We start from the raw sequence: 16,814 nt of genomic DNA on the forward strand, positions 1-16,814 counted from the left end.
ACGAACTCCATATACACTGTTGCACCAATAAATCTTGAGCGAATTGGAAAGCTCTAAAAGTATATACTACTTTTTTGCGGGGTCTCTTAATATCACAGGAAATAAGCGTTTGTAGACCGCTTGTAGTGTCTTAGTGGAAATATTACGATTTTTTTGTGATTACGTAGGCTTTCCCGGCGTAATAAGTCTTGGAAGTCACCTCGGGTTTGCTGCTGGATCCTAGAATCAACTTGACTCGATATTTCGGCGATCCAGCTGGTCGCCATCTTCAGGAAAATGATGCTTCTGCTGATGAGTCCCGCTGAGAAGTGACGCAGGTTGCAAACCGATGTTCTATATAGGCCACCGATCAGTACACGGCGCATGCGCCTCCACCACGGTTGCTGCCTTCAGAGACAGGGAGGTGGCGCCGCCCTTAGTGGAACACTGCTGGCAACGATATATCGCACTCAGGGCCGCACCGAAGAACGTTCAATTTTGATGCGAGACAATACAGGATTCCACGTCTTACTAAGAGAAAGTCCATTGTCTCTGTTGATTAAATTATCCGCCAACCTAATTTCAATCGCCTCTTTAGACACTGTTCCAAAAACCACAAATGTTGGCAACTACCACAGTTTCATCAAATTTCATACTGTGTCCTTCATTTAAGCAGTGTTCTGATACTGCCGATTTTTCCGGCTGTTGTAGCCTCGTATGACGACGATGTTCCACACACGTGTCATGCACTGTGCGAATCGAACGGCCAATGTAAGCTTTCCCACACTGACACGGAATTTTGTGCACTCCGGGTTTCCTAAGCCCCAAATCATCTTTCACAGAGCCGAGTAGTGCCCTAATCTTAGAAGGTGGACGGAACACACTCTTAATGTTAAAATTCCTTAAAATTCGTCCAATCTTAAACGATATGCCTCCAGCATAAGGAAGAAAGGCCAACGATCTATGTTCCTCTTCATGCACCTCTGGAGATGGTCCAAACTCCATAGCCCGGCGAATCTGCTTCTCGGGGTATCCATTTTCCTTAAAAACATCCATGAAATGCGCAAGTTCTTGGGTTAAGCTGTTCGCGTCGGAAATGGCATATGCTCTCCGTACCAAAATCCTAAGGACGCCACTGCGTTGGTGTGTTGGATGACAACTCTTGGGATGCAAATACCAACCCGTGTGCGTCGGCTTTCGGTGAACACTATGTCGCAAAGTACCATCTGGTTTTTTATAAACCATAACGTCTAAAAATGGGAGCATGCCATCATTTTCAACCTCCATAGTAAATTTGATGCGGGGATGAAGACAGTTGAAGTGGTCCAAAAATCTATTAAGAGCATCACGTCCATGCGGCCAGACGAAAAAGGTATCACCCACATATCTCCAGAAGCACGTTGGTTGCAAAGCTGAAGTCCTCAGTGCCATATCCTCGAAGTCCTCCATAAATAAGTTGGCGACTATGGGGGATAAAGTCTCTGAAGGCAGCAACCGTGATGGGCGGCGCATGCGTCGTGTACTGACCGGTGGCCTATATAGGACGTCTATGTGAAGCCTAGCGTCGGTTCTCAGCGGGACTCATCGGCAGAAGCAGCATTTTCCTGAAGATGGCGACCAGCTGGATCGCCGAAATATCGAGTCAAGTTGATTTTAGGATCCGGCAGCAAACCCGAGGAGACTTTTATTACGATTTTTTTGTTAGTTGATTAGTGTCTTTTGGAAGCAGATATTATTATTGTTATGGAGAACAAATGTTTTTGCGAGTGGTGTACATTATAAATGTTTAAATGTTGTACACTATTTAAGATCAGAAAGTTTAATACTTCGTCTATAAACGTGAAAGTAATTGCGTGGGTTCTTGCTCGTACGCTTTTGCATTACACGTAGGCTACAGAAATAATATCTACCTAGTTTTGTACACAATACTTTATAGCGGGTGGTTATAATTAAACTTCCGTATTTAACACGATTTAACACGTTGTATCACGGAAACTAATCACCGTACGAGTACCAAATTTGGTAGCGTTAATGTCAACGACATGGGGAAGATAAATAATGCAGAATCAATTCAACTGAAACACTTTTAATGTGCTGCTACCGTATATCGTACCATTACGCACCGGTACCATTCCTACTACAAAAGGGGCTCAGTATGGCGCCCATCAGTCTTCAGAAGAGTCTGAAAGCGCAGGATTGCGTTCTGCACAGCAAAACGAAACATGTCCACAGGTATGCTGGCTACCTCTCTCGATATGTTGCGCTTCAGATCAGTACATGTGTGAATGTTCCCCTGGTAAACGCTGTCCTTCAGGTGGCCCCACAACCAGAAATAGCAGGCAGCGAGATCAGGTGATCGTACCGGTCAAGCGTTCCAAATGTGTTTCGTAGAAGCAGGTGAACTTCACGAGCGATGTGCCTTGTGGCCCCATCTTGCATGATAACTGTTCAGTTCAATGCATCTCTCTCCTATAGGGCGGGTATGACATGTTGACGAAGCATACCGCAGTAACGCTGGCCAGTCGCATTGTACATGTTTGGTCCTTGAGCGCCAACCTGTTCAAAAAAGAATGGGCCAATGAAGAACGTATACGTGAAGCCAGACCATACGATGACACGTTCACCATACGCAGGAACTTCGTGCACATTGACTGTAGGTGAAGATCCCCACACTCGGCAATTGTGTGTGCTAACCTCACCCGTCAGAGAAAAATGGTCTGACTAAGTCAAAATGTCGTTGGGCGTTCTGTGGCGCAAACTGCTGTATGATATGGGTCTTGTACGGATACCATTTGAGAATGGTTCGAAGCATCTTGCATACAGTGCTCCACGGGATGTCCAATTGTCGTGACACAGCACGCGCACTGCCTGACAATCGGGAATTGCGTGCAGCGTTGTCTGGCATAGCAACGGCGGTTTCATCAGCCACCTGTAGTGCAACCGGTCGTCGGCCACTTCCCGGAGCGACGCGCAGTTCTCCAGTTTATTCGAACTTCTACACTACTGGCCATTAAAATTGCTACACCAAGAAGAAATGCAGATGATAAACGGGTATTCATTGGACAAATATATTATACTAGAACTGACATGCGATTACATTTTTACGCAATTTCGGTGCATAGATCCTGAGAAATCAGTACACAGAGCAACCACCTCTGGCCGTAATAACGGTCTTGATACGCCTGAGCATTGAGTCAAACAGAGCCTGGATGGCGTATACAGGTACAGATGCCCATGCAGCTTCAACACGATACCACAGTTCATCAAGAGTAGTGAATGGCGTTTCTCAACCACCACTGACCAGACGTTTTCAGTTGGTGAGAGATCTGGAGAATATGCTGACCAGGGCAACAGTCGAAACTTTTCTGTATCCAGAAAGGCTTGTACAAGACCTGCAACATGCGGTCGTGCATTATCCTTCTGAAATGTAGGGTTTCGCAGGGATCGAATGAAGGGTAGAGCCACGGGTCGTAACACATTTGAAATGTAACGTCCACTGTTCAAAGTGGCGACAATGCGAACAAGAGGTGACCGAGACGTGTAACCAATGACACCCCATACCATCGCGCCGGGTGATACGCCAGTATGGCGATGACGAATACACGCTTCCAATACGCGTTCACCGCGATGTCGCCAAACACGGATGCGACCATCGTGATTTCTGTAAACAGAACTTGGATTCATGCGGAAAAAATTACGTTTTGCCATCCGTGCACCCAGGTTCATCGTTGAGTACACCGTCGCAGGCGCTCCTGTCTGTGATGCAGTGTCAAGGGTAACCGCAGCCACGGTCTCCGAGCTGATAGTCCATGCTGCTGCAAACATGGTCGAACTGTTCGTGCAGATGGCTGTTGTCTTGCAAACGTCCCCATCTGTTACTCAGGGATGGAGACGTGGCTGCACGATCCGTTACAGCCATGCGGATAAGATGCCTGTCATCTCGACTGCTAGTGATACGAGGCCGTTGGGATCCAGCACGACGTTCCGTATTACCCTCCTGAACCCATCGATTCCATATTCTACTAACAGTCATTGGATCTCGACCAGTGCGAGCAGCAATGTCGCGATACGATAAACCGCCATAGCGATAGGCTACAATCCGACCTTTATCAAAGTAGGAAACGTGATGGTACGTATTTCTCCTTCTTACGCGAGGCATCAGAACAATGTTTCACCAGGCAACGGCTGTCAACTGCTGTTTGTGTGTGAGAAATCGGTTGGAAGCTCTCCTCATGTCAGCACGTTGTAGGTGTTGCCACCGGTGCGAACCTTGTGTGAATACTCTGAAAAGCTAATCACTTGCATATCACAGCATCGTCTTCCTGTCGCTTAAATTTCGCGTCTGTAGCAGGTCATCTCCGTGGTGTAGCAACTTTAATGGCCAGTAGTGTACATCATTCTCCGCACAATAGGTGGAGGAAGAGGAGCCGTCCGTAATCTTTCAGCCGGCGATATTCCCAAAGTGCAGCTGCAGCATTACTGTTGTCTTGATAATAGAGCTTCACGAATAATGTCCTGCTCTTTCTGTCCAAGAGCGTTCTCGCTTCCCGAGCACGGGGTCCCGGGTTCGATTCCCGGCGGGGTCAGGGATTTTCACCTGCCTCGAGATGACTGGGTGTTTGTGTTGTCCTCATCATTTCATCATCATCCAGGAAAGTGGCGCAATTGGACTGAGCAAAGATTGGGTAATTGTACGGGCGCTGATAACCACGCTGTTGAACGCCCCACAAACTAAACATCATCATCATCATCATCTGTCCAAGCTCACGTTGACATGTCAACAAGTGCACTGCGACTGGTCAGGTGCGTGAGACTATGAATCACGATGACTGGTCAGGGCACCAGGTGGCCATAGCTGGAACTGGACGGTGGCGCTGTGACGCGTGGAAATCATGCACCCCACACTGGACATTAATGCTATCAAGTCTGATACTCGTACGGTAATTAGTTTCCGTGTTATAACGTGTTAAATAGGGAAAGTTTGATTATGGCCACATGGTACAATCAAAATAAGTGGAGGCTAAACCTTTGAAAAAATTCCGGTACAAGTGAAAATACAATTTAGTCTGCCTATGCAAGAAAAACGTCTGTACCCATCTACGTATAAAGTATGAATTGAACACCACAAAAACACAGTTTCAACACTGGAAAATATCCTCCATAAATGACTAATGTTGTTAAGGTTCAATACCTTTCACCTTTACACCAGCATAAACTGAGAATTAATTATTTTACCTTAAGCCTTGAGCCAAGCCGTTGTAGATACTGGACGTTATACTTACATCAATTCTACATGTTTTCTAAAAATATATTTGTGATAGTCAGATCTCAGCACTCCTCTGTGCCCTTTAGGTTGCGTTATTTCTTAAATACACTCCTGGAAATGGAAAAAAGAACACATTGACACCGGTGTGTCAGACCCACCATACTTGCTCCGGACACTGCGAGAGGGCTGTACAAGCAATGATCACACCCACGGCACAGCGGACACACCAGGCACCGCGGTGTTGGCCGTCGAATGGCGCTAGCTGCGCAGCATTTGTGCACCGCCGCCGTCAGTGTCAGCCAGTTTGCCGTGGCATACGGAGCTCCATCGCAGTCTTTAACACTGGTAGCATGCCGCGACAGCGTGGACGTGAACCGTATGTGCAGTTGACGGACTTTGAGCGAGGGCGTATAGTGGGCATGCGGGAGGCCGGGTGGACGTACCGCCGAATTGCTCAACACGTGGGGCGTGAGGTCTCCACAGTACATCGATGTTGTCGCCAGTGGTCGGCGGAAGGTGCACGTGCCCGTCGACCTGGGACCGGACCGCAGCGACGCACGGATGCACGCCAAGACCGTAGGATCCTACGCAGTGCCTTAGGGGACCGCACCGCCACTTCCCAGCAAATTAGGGACACTGTTGCTCCTGGGGTATCGGCGAGGACCATTCGCAACCGTCTCCATGAAGCTGGGCTACGGTCCCGCACACCGTTAGGCCGTCTTCCGCTCACGCCCCAACATCGTGCAGCCCGCCTCCAGTGGTGTCGCGACAGGCGTGAATGGAGGGACGAATGGAGACGTGTCGTCTTCAGCGATGAGAGTCGCTTCTGCCTTGGTGCCAATGATGGTCGTATGCGTGTTTGGCGCCGTGCAGGTGAGCGCCACAATCAGGACTGCATACGACCGAGGCACACAGAGCCAACACCCGGCATCATGGTGTGGGGAGCGATTTCCTACACTGGCCGTACACCACTGGTGATCGTCGAGGGGACACTGAATAGTGCACGGTACATCCAAACCGTCATCGAACCCATCGTTCTACCATTCCTAGACCGGCAAGGGAACTTGCTGTTCCAAAAGGACAATGCACGTCCGCATGTATCCCGTGCCACCCAACGTGCTCTAGAAGGTGTAAGTCAACTACCCTGGCCAGCAAGATCTCCGGATCTGTCCCCCATTGAGCATGTTTGGGACTGGATGAAGCGTCGTCTCACGCGGTCTGCACGTCCAGCACGAACGCTGGTCCAACTGAGGCGCCAGGTGGAAATGGCATGGCAAGCCGTTCCACAGGACTACATCCAGCATCTCTACGATCGTCTCCATGGGAGAATAGCAGCCTGCATTGCTGCGAAAGGTGGATATACACTGTACTAGTGCCGACATTGTGCATGCTCTGTTGCCTGTGTCTATGTGCCTGTGGTTCTGTCAGTGTGATCATGTGATGTATCTGACCCCAGGAATGTGTCAATAAAGTTTCCCCTTCCTGGGACAATGAATTCACGGTGTTCTTATTTCAATTTCCAGGAGTGTAATTACTGAAAATTGAAATTCCGCGTAATGGCGGACAAGAAGAAGACCAGCGATGTTACGTTCATCCCCGCAGCAGCGTGTGCTAAAAATGCTGCAAACTCGCGCATGTGGCCAGTGGGAATTACATTTCTATAAATGAAAACACAGAACCACATTTACCGCTAAGTTTTTACTTCGGAAAAAATGAAATTTTACAGAATAACAGACTTGAGTACAGCAATTCGCTATTGCTCACATCGAGTACATCAGACCAGTAGCAAGCGAACAAATCGACCACCCAATGGCAAGAGAGAGCAACGAACAGAACAGAGGGCCATAATCTTATCGCATGATTAGTATATATATTAAATGATAGCAGCCAGCGATTACAGGTTGGCTTCTTCTATACACATTCTTGTCATAGTCTTTAGCAGTCATAAACGTAATATTTACTACACTGAGGAGCCAAAAAACTGGTACACATGCGTAATGTCGGGTAGGGCCCCCGCGAGCACGCAGAAGTGCCGCAACACGACGAGCCAGGGACTCGACTAATGTCTGAAGTAGTGCTATGGGAATTGACACCATGAATCCTGCAGGGCTACCCATAAGTCAGTCATAGGACGAGTGGGGTGGAGGTCTCTTCTGAACAGCACGTTGCAATGCATTCCAGCTATGCTCTATCATGTTCATGTCTGGGGAGTCTGGTGGGCAGCAGAAGTGTTTAAACTCAGAAGAATGTCCCTGCAGCCACTCTGTAGCAATTCTGGCCGTTTGGGGTGTCGCATTGTCGTGCTGGAATTGCCCAAGTGCGTCGGAATGCACAATGGACACGAATGGATGCAGGTGATCAGTCAGGATTCTTATGTACGAATCACCTATCAAGAGTCGTATATAAACTTATCATTGGCCCCATATCACTCCAACTGGACACCCTCCACACCATTACAGAGCCTCCACCAGCTTGAACAGTCCGCTGCTGATACGCAGTGTCCAAGGATCCATGAGGTTGTCTCCACTCGATACAATTTGAAACGAGGCTCGTCCGACCAGGCAGCATGTTTCCAGTCATCAACAGTGCAATGTCGGTGTTGACAAGGCCAGGCGAGACGTAAAGCTTTGTGTCGTGCAGTGGTCAACGGTACACGAGTGGGCCTTCGACTCCGAAAGCCAATATCGATTATGTTTCGTTGAATGGTTCGCACACTCACACTTGCTGAGGGCACAGCATAGAAATCTGCAGCAATTTGGGGAAGTGTTGCACTTCTGTCATATTGAACGATTCTCTTCAGTCGTCGTTGGTCCCGATCTCGCAGAGTCTTTTTCCGGCAGCAAGATATCGGAGATTTGATGTTTTACCGGATTGCTGATATTCACGGTCCACTGGTGGAATGGTCGTACGGGAAAATCCCCACTTCATCACTACCTCGGAGATGTTGTGTCCCATCCCTCTTGCGCCGACTATAATACCACCTTAAATCTCGATAACCTGCCATTATGGCAGCAGTAACCGATCTAAAAACTGCGCCAGACACTTGTTGTCTCATATAGGCGTTTCCGAACGCTGCGCCGTATTCTGGCTGTTTAGATATCTCCGAATATGACGTCTGTACCAGTTTCTTTGGCGCTTTAGTGTAAATGTACATAATTACAGATTTCATTACTGTTTCTAGTATCAGATTAGTATTTCGCTTTTAGCAAAAATCCTCGTAGCTTGTGTATTTTGTATTTAGTTGTACCCACGAGTACGCTAAGCGCTGTGTTTGTCCGGCCATTTCCCGCAGGTTCCTGAGTCGGAGTGCCGCGGCCCGGCGCCACACCAAGAGGAGAGCTGCAAGGCCGCCGACTGCCCCACCTGGAGGGCCACGCCCTGGTCTCCCGTGAGTGCCGCTCGCTTTTACTGCTGCCGCCTGCCCAGCGCATTAGCCAGATAGTCTGCCAAGTTATCCGGTTGTTCATCTGCCTACACTACCGCTCAATGATTCCAACAAACCTAATAACTGACATCCAGTTCCCTGTATAAACCATGTAATACCATGACTAAGTACAGTGTGACGCCCCCTCTCCGCCGCGTGCTGGTGTTGTCGACGCCGTGGAGCTGTTACTGCTACAGCTCGGTCTGTGGAGTCGAGACGCGATGCACGATGATGGATGTCTCCGTCGGTTAACGAGAGACGCCGGCCAGAGTGTCCGAGCGGTTCTAGGCGCTACAGTCTGGAACCGCGCGACCGCCACGGTCGCAGGTTCGAATCCTGCCTCGGGCATGAATGTGTGTGATGTCCTTAGGTCAGTTAGGTTTAAGGGGGGTAGGACGTCAAACGGGCCGACTTGGAGCAGGAGAGGCACCACAGGACATTTTATTTTCTACTGTCTATAATTTTACAAATAAATTCATAAAACTTTGTCAGCGTGGCCAGGAAGGATTCAGAATTCACACCCATAGTAGTGGAAGTGCAAAAACATAACAAAACAATTTTTTTTTAGATATGAAATTTCATAATTTTTTCACTTACTGTTGGCGGCATTTGTTGCTATAGGTACATTTTTCTTCACAAGTAAGAGACATTCTTTGATGAATTTTGCACAGCATACAAACCATACTTACAGGTGTATAAAACTCTAGAATTTTCCAAATCTATTAAAAACTGTGGTAAAAATTGAGATAATTAACTGCAAAATTTGACTTTTTTTGTAAACATAAAGTTTAAAACGTAACAGTTCACTCATTTTTTCATAAATTAAATAGATTCTAGAGTTTCAGACACCTGTAAGTATGGTTTGTATGCTGTGCAAAATTCATCGAACAGTCTCTCTTACTTATGAAGGTAAGTGTACCTATAGCAACAAATGCAGCCAGTAGTGAGTGAAAAAATGATGAAATTTCACATGTAAAAAAATTATTTTGTTATCTTTTTGAAGTTCCACTGCAACGAGTGTGAATCCTGAATCCTTCTTGGTCATGATGACAAAGTTTTATGAATTCACTTGTAAAAGTATAGACAATGCAAATTAAAATGTCCGGTGGTACCTCTCCTGCTCCAGGTCGGTCCGTTTGACGTCCTGCCCCCCTTAAGTAGTTCTAAGTTCTAGGGGACTGATGACCTCAGAAGTTAAGTCCCATAGTGCTCAGAGCCATTTTTTAACGAGAGACAAGATCTGAAAAAGCTCTTAAGAAATCGTTCCTCGCGTAATGATTTAAGTTTGACTGCGAGTCCGCACAGTTTCCTTATTAACGCGAACTGCGCACTCTGATTGTCTCATATGGTTTGAAGTTGAATTATTATGCGTCCGGTTAACACTTTACTGCAGTAATTGATGAATCTTCCCTCATGCGCATCGTCCACATCACCAAAAGCGAGGAAAAAGTTCAATTGCAGATCGCATTGGTCGTTGTTTTTTTGTTGCTAACAAGGGAACCTCCACATCGTACCCCCCTCATATTTAGTTATAAGTTAGCGAGGTGGATAGGCCTTGAAAAACTGAACACAGATCAATCGAGAAAACAGGAAGAAGTTGTGTGGAACTATGAAAAAAATAAGCAAAATATACACTGAGTAGTCCATGTGCAACATATGCAACATCAAGGATAGCCTGAGCTCAAGAGCGCCGTGGTCCGCTGGTTAGCGTGAGCAGCCGCGGAACGAGAGGACCTTGGTTCACGTCTTCCCTCGAGTGAAAAGTTTACTTTCTTTATTTTCGCAAAGTTATGATCTGTTTAATATGTCACAGCTGCAAAATACTAACACGAATTCTTTACAGACGAATGGAAAAGCTAGTAGAAGCCGACCTCGGGGAAGATCAGTTTGGATTCCGTAGAAATACTGGAACACGTGAGGCAATACTGACCTTACGACTTATCTTAGAAGAAAGATTAAGGAAAGGCAAACCTACATTTCTAGCATTTGTAGACTTAGAGAAAGCTTTTGACAATGTTGACTGGAATATTCTCTTTCAAATTCTAAAGGTGGCAGGAGTAAAATAGGGAGCGAAAGGCTATTTACAATTTGTACAGAAACCAGATGGCAGTTATAAGAGTCGAGGGACATGAAAGGGAAGCAGTGGTTGGGAAGGGAGTAAGACAGGGTTGTAGCCTCTCCCCGATGTTATTTAATCTGCATATCGAGCAAGCAGTAAAGGAAACAAAAGAAAAATTCGGAGTAGGTATTAAAATCCATGGAGAAGAAATAAAAACCTTGAGGTTTGCCGATGACATTGTAATTCTGTCAGAGACAGCAAAAGACCTGGAAGTGCAGTTGAACGGAATGGACAGTGTCTTGAAAGGAGGATATAAGATGAACATCAACAAAAGCAAAACGAGGATAATGGAATGTAGTCTAATTAAGTCGGGTGATGCTGAGGGAATTAGATTAGGAAATGAGACACTTAAAGTAGTAAAGGAGTTTTGCTATTTGGGGAGCAAAATAACTGATGATGGTCGAAGTAGAGAGGATATAAAATGTAGACTGGCAATGGCAAGGAAAGCGTTTTTGAAGAAGAGGAATTTGTTAACATCGAGTATAGATTTAAGTGTCAGGAAGTCGTTTCTGAAAGTATTTGTATGGAGTGTAGCCATGTATGGAAGTGAAACATGGACGGTAAATAGTTTGGACAAGAAGAGAATAGAAGCTTTCGAAATGTGGTGCTACAGAAGAATGCTGAAGATTAGATGGGTAGATCACATAACTAATGAGGAAGTATTGAATAGGATTGGGGAGAAGAGAAGTTTGTGGCACAACTTGACCAGAAGAAGGGATCGGTTAGTAGGACATGTTCTGAGGCATCAAGGGATCACCAATTTAGTATTGGAGGGCAGCGTGGAGGGTAAAAATCGTAGGGGGAGACCAAGAGATGAATACACTAAGCAGATTCAGAAGGATGTAGGTTGCAGTAGGTACTGGGAGATGAAGAAGCTTGCACAGGATAGAGTAGCATGGAGAGCTGCATCAAACCAGTCTCAGGACTGAAGACCACAACAACAACATCATCTGTCTGTTCGTTCATTGACGTCTCTGTTCACTGTAATAAGTTTAGTGTCGGTGTTTTGCGACCGCTCCGCAAAACCGTGCGATTAGTAGACGAAAGGACGTGCCTCTCCAATGGGAACCGAAAACATTTGATCGCAAGGTCATAGGTCAACCGATTCCTCCACAGGAAAACACGTCTGATATATTCTATACGACACTGCTGACGGCATGTGCGTCACATGACAGGAATATGTTGTCGACCTAACTTGGCGAATGGGTAAAAAGATTCTTCTACCTTGCCCGATTTAGGTTTTCTTGTGGATGTGATAATCACTCCCAAAAAAGTGGTGAAAACATAAGAGTTTGTCACATAAACTGCAATAAATGAATGCAACAGTTTTACAGTCGCACAGTTATCCCTGTGCTCTGTCAAAACATATGTTTTTAACGTTTTCAAATTTTTCCGTGTGTAGACCGTCAAATCCTGTACATGTCCAATCAAATCTGAAAATGTCCTGCAGTTTTGGAGAGCGAACGTCGTAAGACATCCCTTGAAGTTCGTTGTTGATCCATTAGCTCAGTTTTTTTTATTACAGAGGGCTGCTAACCCTCTGACCGAACACGCTGAGCTACCGTGCCGGCTTGGGACCACGGCGTTCCTGAGCTCACGTTAGCCTTGATGTTGCCTACGATGCACGTGGACTACTCAGTTTGTATATTTTACTTATTTTTTTCATAGTTCCACACAAGTTCTTCCTGTTTTCTCGATTGATCTGTGTTCAGTTTTTTAAGGCCTATCCACTGTGCCAACTTATAACTAATTCTGAGGGGGGTGCGATGGGGAGGTTCCCTTGTAAGTAAAATGGTTCGCTCTATATGACGCGAGACCCACAGATACACTTTAACAATGTCTTAATTGTCTTGCATCGTAATATTATGTATTTCCAAACCTTCCTTGTCACAACCAACATTCAACGAATTTACTTCGAAGTTAGTCACTGTTCATTAACTTTTGATGAGCAATTACCAAATATTCATAGAATGATGGAGGTGACACGTTGAATTTCTACTTTTTATGAACAATTTTATTGTTCCTTTTCGCCAAGTACTTTATAAACATCACGCCACACGCACACACGTTTAATTAGCACTGGCAGTTCTGTTAGTTTCAACTATCGTGACAATTACGACCGCTTTAACCCTCAGCGTAATTGTACCTTGTTCATGTATTCGTGTCAATGTCTCCTACTTGAGACTAAACGTATATTATAGTCTTTTGAAACTTTGCCCATTCCTTTCTATTAGCTCACTTATATTAATGTTGAGTCCAATATTGCCTACTTCCGTGAATAAAGTCCAACAACTCGGTATACACAGTCAGCATACTATATCGGTTCAAGTCTCTAATCTGAATATCAGTTCACAAAATCCGTACGTCTACGTCACGCAACAACGACTCTTGAAATTAAAACAATCTCGTCGCGCTCCGTTCGCTCAACTGCGGCAAGAGCTGCTCTCGTATGACTTGATAGCACGATAGCTAGCAAGCGACTTACTTTTTCCGTGAATGAGTATTGTAGACGCATCGAATTTCGTCGTTGCGTTTACAACTCTCTTCCATATAAAAGTTATCTCTGACCGACATTTCTTTGGACTTAACTTTCATGATATTAATTTGCAATTATTACTTAGATGTTTGGCAAATAGCTAAAGATGAACTTTCTTTCTTCTTCCTTTCTACCAAAACACACTCTGTAATGCTTAATGTTGGTGTTTATCAAGACTTTCTGGTGTTATATCATCGCAAAAGTTGTCGTACCTGTCAGTATAACTTTTCCCTACTTTACTTCGTGATGGTCTTTCCGAATTGGGTTTTGGGGTTCATTAGGGTGTTACAACAGGAATAGTTTTAAAATTTTGAACATGGCTATAAAGGGCAGCTGTGAAGGCTGCAACAGCCCTGTTAAATTATTACAAACTTAGTCAGGCAGTGTCGTAATTCTGAAATGAGATTACGCGATAAGTCACACAAACCTGAACGCTGTAAATTCAACTAAATACTTAGGGGTTACAATTACAAATAACCTACATTGGAACTATCACATAGATAGTGTTGTGGGTAGAGCAAACCAAAGACTGCGATTCATTGCCAGAACACTTAAAAGGTGCAACAGGTCTCTGAAGAGATTGCCTAATCCATACTTGTTCATCCTATTCTGGAGTATTGCTGTGCGGTGTGGTATACGCATCAGGTGGGACTGACGGATGACGGAAAAAGTTCAAAGAAGGGCAGCTCGTTTTGTATCATCGCGAAATACGGGAGATGGTGCCACAGATATCACATGTGAATTGGAGTGGCAATCATTAAAACAAAGTCGTTTTTCGTTGCAACGGGATCTTCTCATGAAATTTCAGTCACCAGTTTTCTCCTCCGATTGTAAAAACATTCCGTTGGCACCCGCCTACGTAGGGAGGAATGCTCATCACGATAAAATAACAGAAATCAGGGCTCACACAGAAAAATTTAAGTGCTCTTTTTTCCCGTGCGCCATTCGAGAGCGGAACGGTAGAAGGTGGTTCGTTGAACCCTCTGCCAGGCACTTTATTGTGAATAGCAGAGTAATCACGTAGATGTAGATGTAGTAAGAATGTTGCGACAGAGGCAAAGGTCAGTTGTGGAAACTAAGCCACTGAATATTAAAAGTAACGTTATTAAGGAATACACCCGACTGACTACACAGCATAAGAGGGCACGTGCATTCGCGAGCGGGTGATTCAAAATGAGAACTAACACTGTAAGGGAAATGGATCATAAGTATAGCTACGTCGGTACACACTCAGCTGTATGCGAACGTACTATCGGCATAGAGGCACGTACGTTCTAAGTACTATTATTCCCGTAGCCTGGGTAAAAAGAATTGTGGTTAAAATGCATTTATTCATTTGAGGAAGAAAATAATCGGACTTCATAATTAAATGAAAAGAAAGATTGCAGTTTCTGAATGTCGCGACAAATATGACGTATATATTGAAATTGACATTGGTGGCCACCAAAGGAAAAAGATGAAGACATTCACGTACGAAACTTCCTGGCAGATTAAAACTGTGCGCCGGACCGAGACTCGAACTTGGGACCTTTGCCTTTCGCGGGCAAGCGCTCTACCGACTGAGTTACCCAAGCACGACTCACGCCCCGTCCTCACAGCTTTAATTCCGCCAGCACCTCGTCTCCTACCTTCATATCAGCGCACACTCCGCTGCAGAGTGAAAATTTCATTCTAGAAACATCCCCCAGGCTGTGGCTAAGCCATGTCTCTGCAATATCCTTTCTTCCAGGAGTGCTAGTTCTGCAAGGTTCGCAGGAGAGCTTCTGTGAAGTTTGGAAGGTAGGAGACGAGGTACTGGCGGAATTAAAGCTGTGAGGACGGGGCGTGAGTCGTGCTTGGGTAGCTCAGTCGGTAGAGCACTTGCCCGCGAAAGGCAAAGGTCCCGAGTTCGAGTCTCGGACCGGCACACAGCTTTAATCTGCCAGGAAGTTTCATATCAGCGCACACTCCGCTGCAGAGTGAAAATCTCATTCTGGAAACATTCACGTACCTCCATTGTTGAGCAGCGCCGTCGTGAAGATCGTCGCCACCATCTAAATTCTCCATGCAAAATTAAAATAATAATAATCTTCCAGCGTTACAGGAGCTGGGATCCACGGTATCATAAATGAGAAATTGTTTCAGAAGTTGCTTTCATTATTTAGCACAATTTCTCTTGAAATTACAGAACACTTCGTTTATACGTCTTATCATCAGGCCATTAGAACAACTAAAGGTAACTATTTCCAAAACTAATAAACGAAGAGCGTAAATCTTCTTTTGTCCGTCAGTGTTAAATACTTTTCAAATGAATCTTTGGTATAAGAGTCGAACAATTATCTATACATCTGTCAATAAGAAAGAATTATTAAGTTTCTTTACAAGCGACGGTCTTGCAAAGAATGAAAAATGAGACAACCAGTTGGATAACACAGGTTTTTGGAACCCTTGACCTAGGTCTCGATAGACACAAAATTATCCTCTTCGGAAGGAGATTGCAACGCCTATAATTACAAATGAGTTACAAAAGTTTCAAATAAAACAGAAATAGCAAATAGGATAAAGTACTAAAAGCCAAGAGTACACACTTCCTTTTTACGTATTGTGGTGAAAAGGTGTGTTAGAATAAAGCCCTTTGGTTCTTGTCAAGTAAAAGATCACCTCAAAAGCATTAAAATAACAAGACATGATAATGTCATAGCATCAGTGTGAATTTTACGAGTAACACTTGCTAACTGACCACCGTACTAGACTCTTAAGTTGAGGTAATTCAGGTATAGAGGGCACAGCTGTGTCACCATAGGTATTGTCCAAATAAGCATGCACAGTGGACTACATAAAATCAATTTACAAATAAAAAATTAAGCCTGATTATGGGCGAAAAATCATGCTGACTAACTTATGTCTGATATCTGAGTACAAGTTGTGCTCGATTATCGAGCACTGCAAGCCTACCTTTAACAGAGCAGTGCAGTGAAGATTAGACTGATGTTATCGGATTATCATGACAAGTTATTTTATTTTTAGAAGTGAATTTTTACTTGAAGAAAGCCAAACGGCTCTATTCTAACGTAACTTTTAGCAACAGTATGCTAATTGAATTTATCCGCTTTTGCCATTTCTGTTTTACTTGGGCTTTTTGTCACCAATGTGTAATTCCTAATCGCTACAATCTCCTTCTCAAGAGGATAATATTATAATTATCGAAACCTAAGTCAAGGGTTCTAATAAACCTGTGTTACGCAGCTGATTTGCTGATTTTTCATCTTTTCCAAGAGAAAGGTATAGTACAACATCGGTAAACATGCCAGGTTTATGTGTCTGTTTTCATCTGTATGCAGTATTACTCAGTAGAGTGTTGTGTACATGCAAAGCATAGTTACTTCAGCTGGTAAGTTTGTTTAATTGTGTCACGAATGAATGATCGTTCCGTACTCCCCTGTTGCTCCCTGTGATGTTGTGATGTCCGCAGTGTACTTCAAGCATTGGTACGATACATACTACATGGTTA

The 16,814-nt window shown here is 44.7% G+C and overlaps 1 protein-coding gene across 1 annotated transcript in view; it reads left to right on the forward strand.

Annotated features, from left to right (window-relative positions):
• The window catches only part of LOC126088470 (protein madd-4-like), a 474,106-nt gene that overhangs the window by 100,408 nt on the left and 356,884 nt on the right, over nucleotides 1–16,814 (forward strand). The window contains exon 6 of the mRNA XM_049906612.1: nucleotides 8,538–8,633. Within this exon, the coding sequence (XP_049762569.1) occupies nucleotides 8,538–8,633 (96 nt within the window). The remainder of the gene's footprint in view (nucleotides 1–8,537; nucleotides 8,634–16,814) is intronic.

The sequence above is a fragment of the Schistocerca cancellata genome, chromosome 6, assembly GCF_023864275.1.
Source record: "Schistocerca cancellata isolate TAMUIC-IGC-003103 chromosome 6, iqSchCanc2.1, whole genome shotgun sequence".
NCBI classification, from domain to species: Eukaryota; Metazoa; Arthropoda; class Insecta; order Orthoptera; family Acrididae; genus Schistocerca; species Schistocerca cancellata.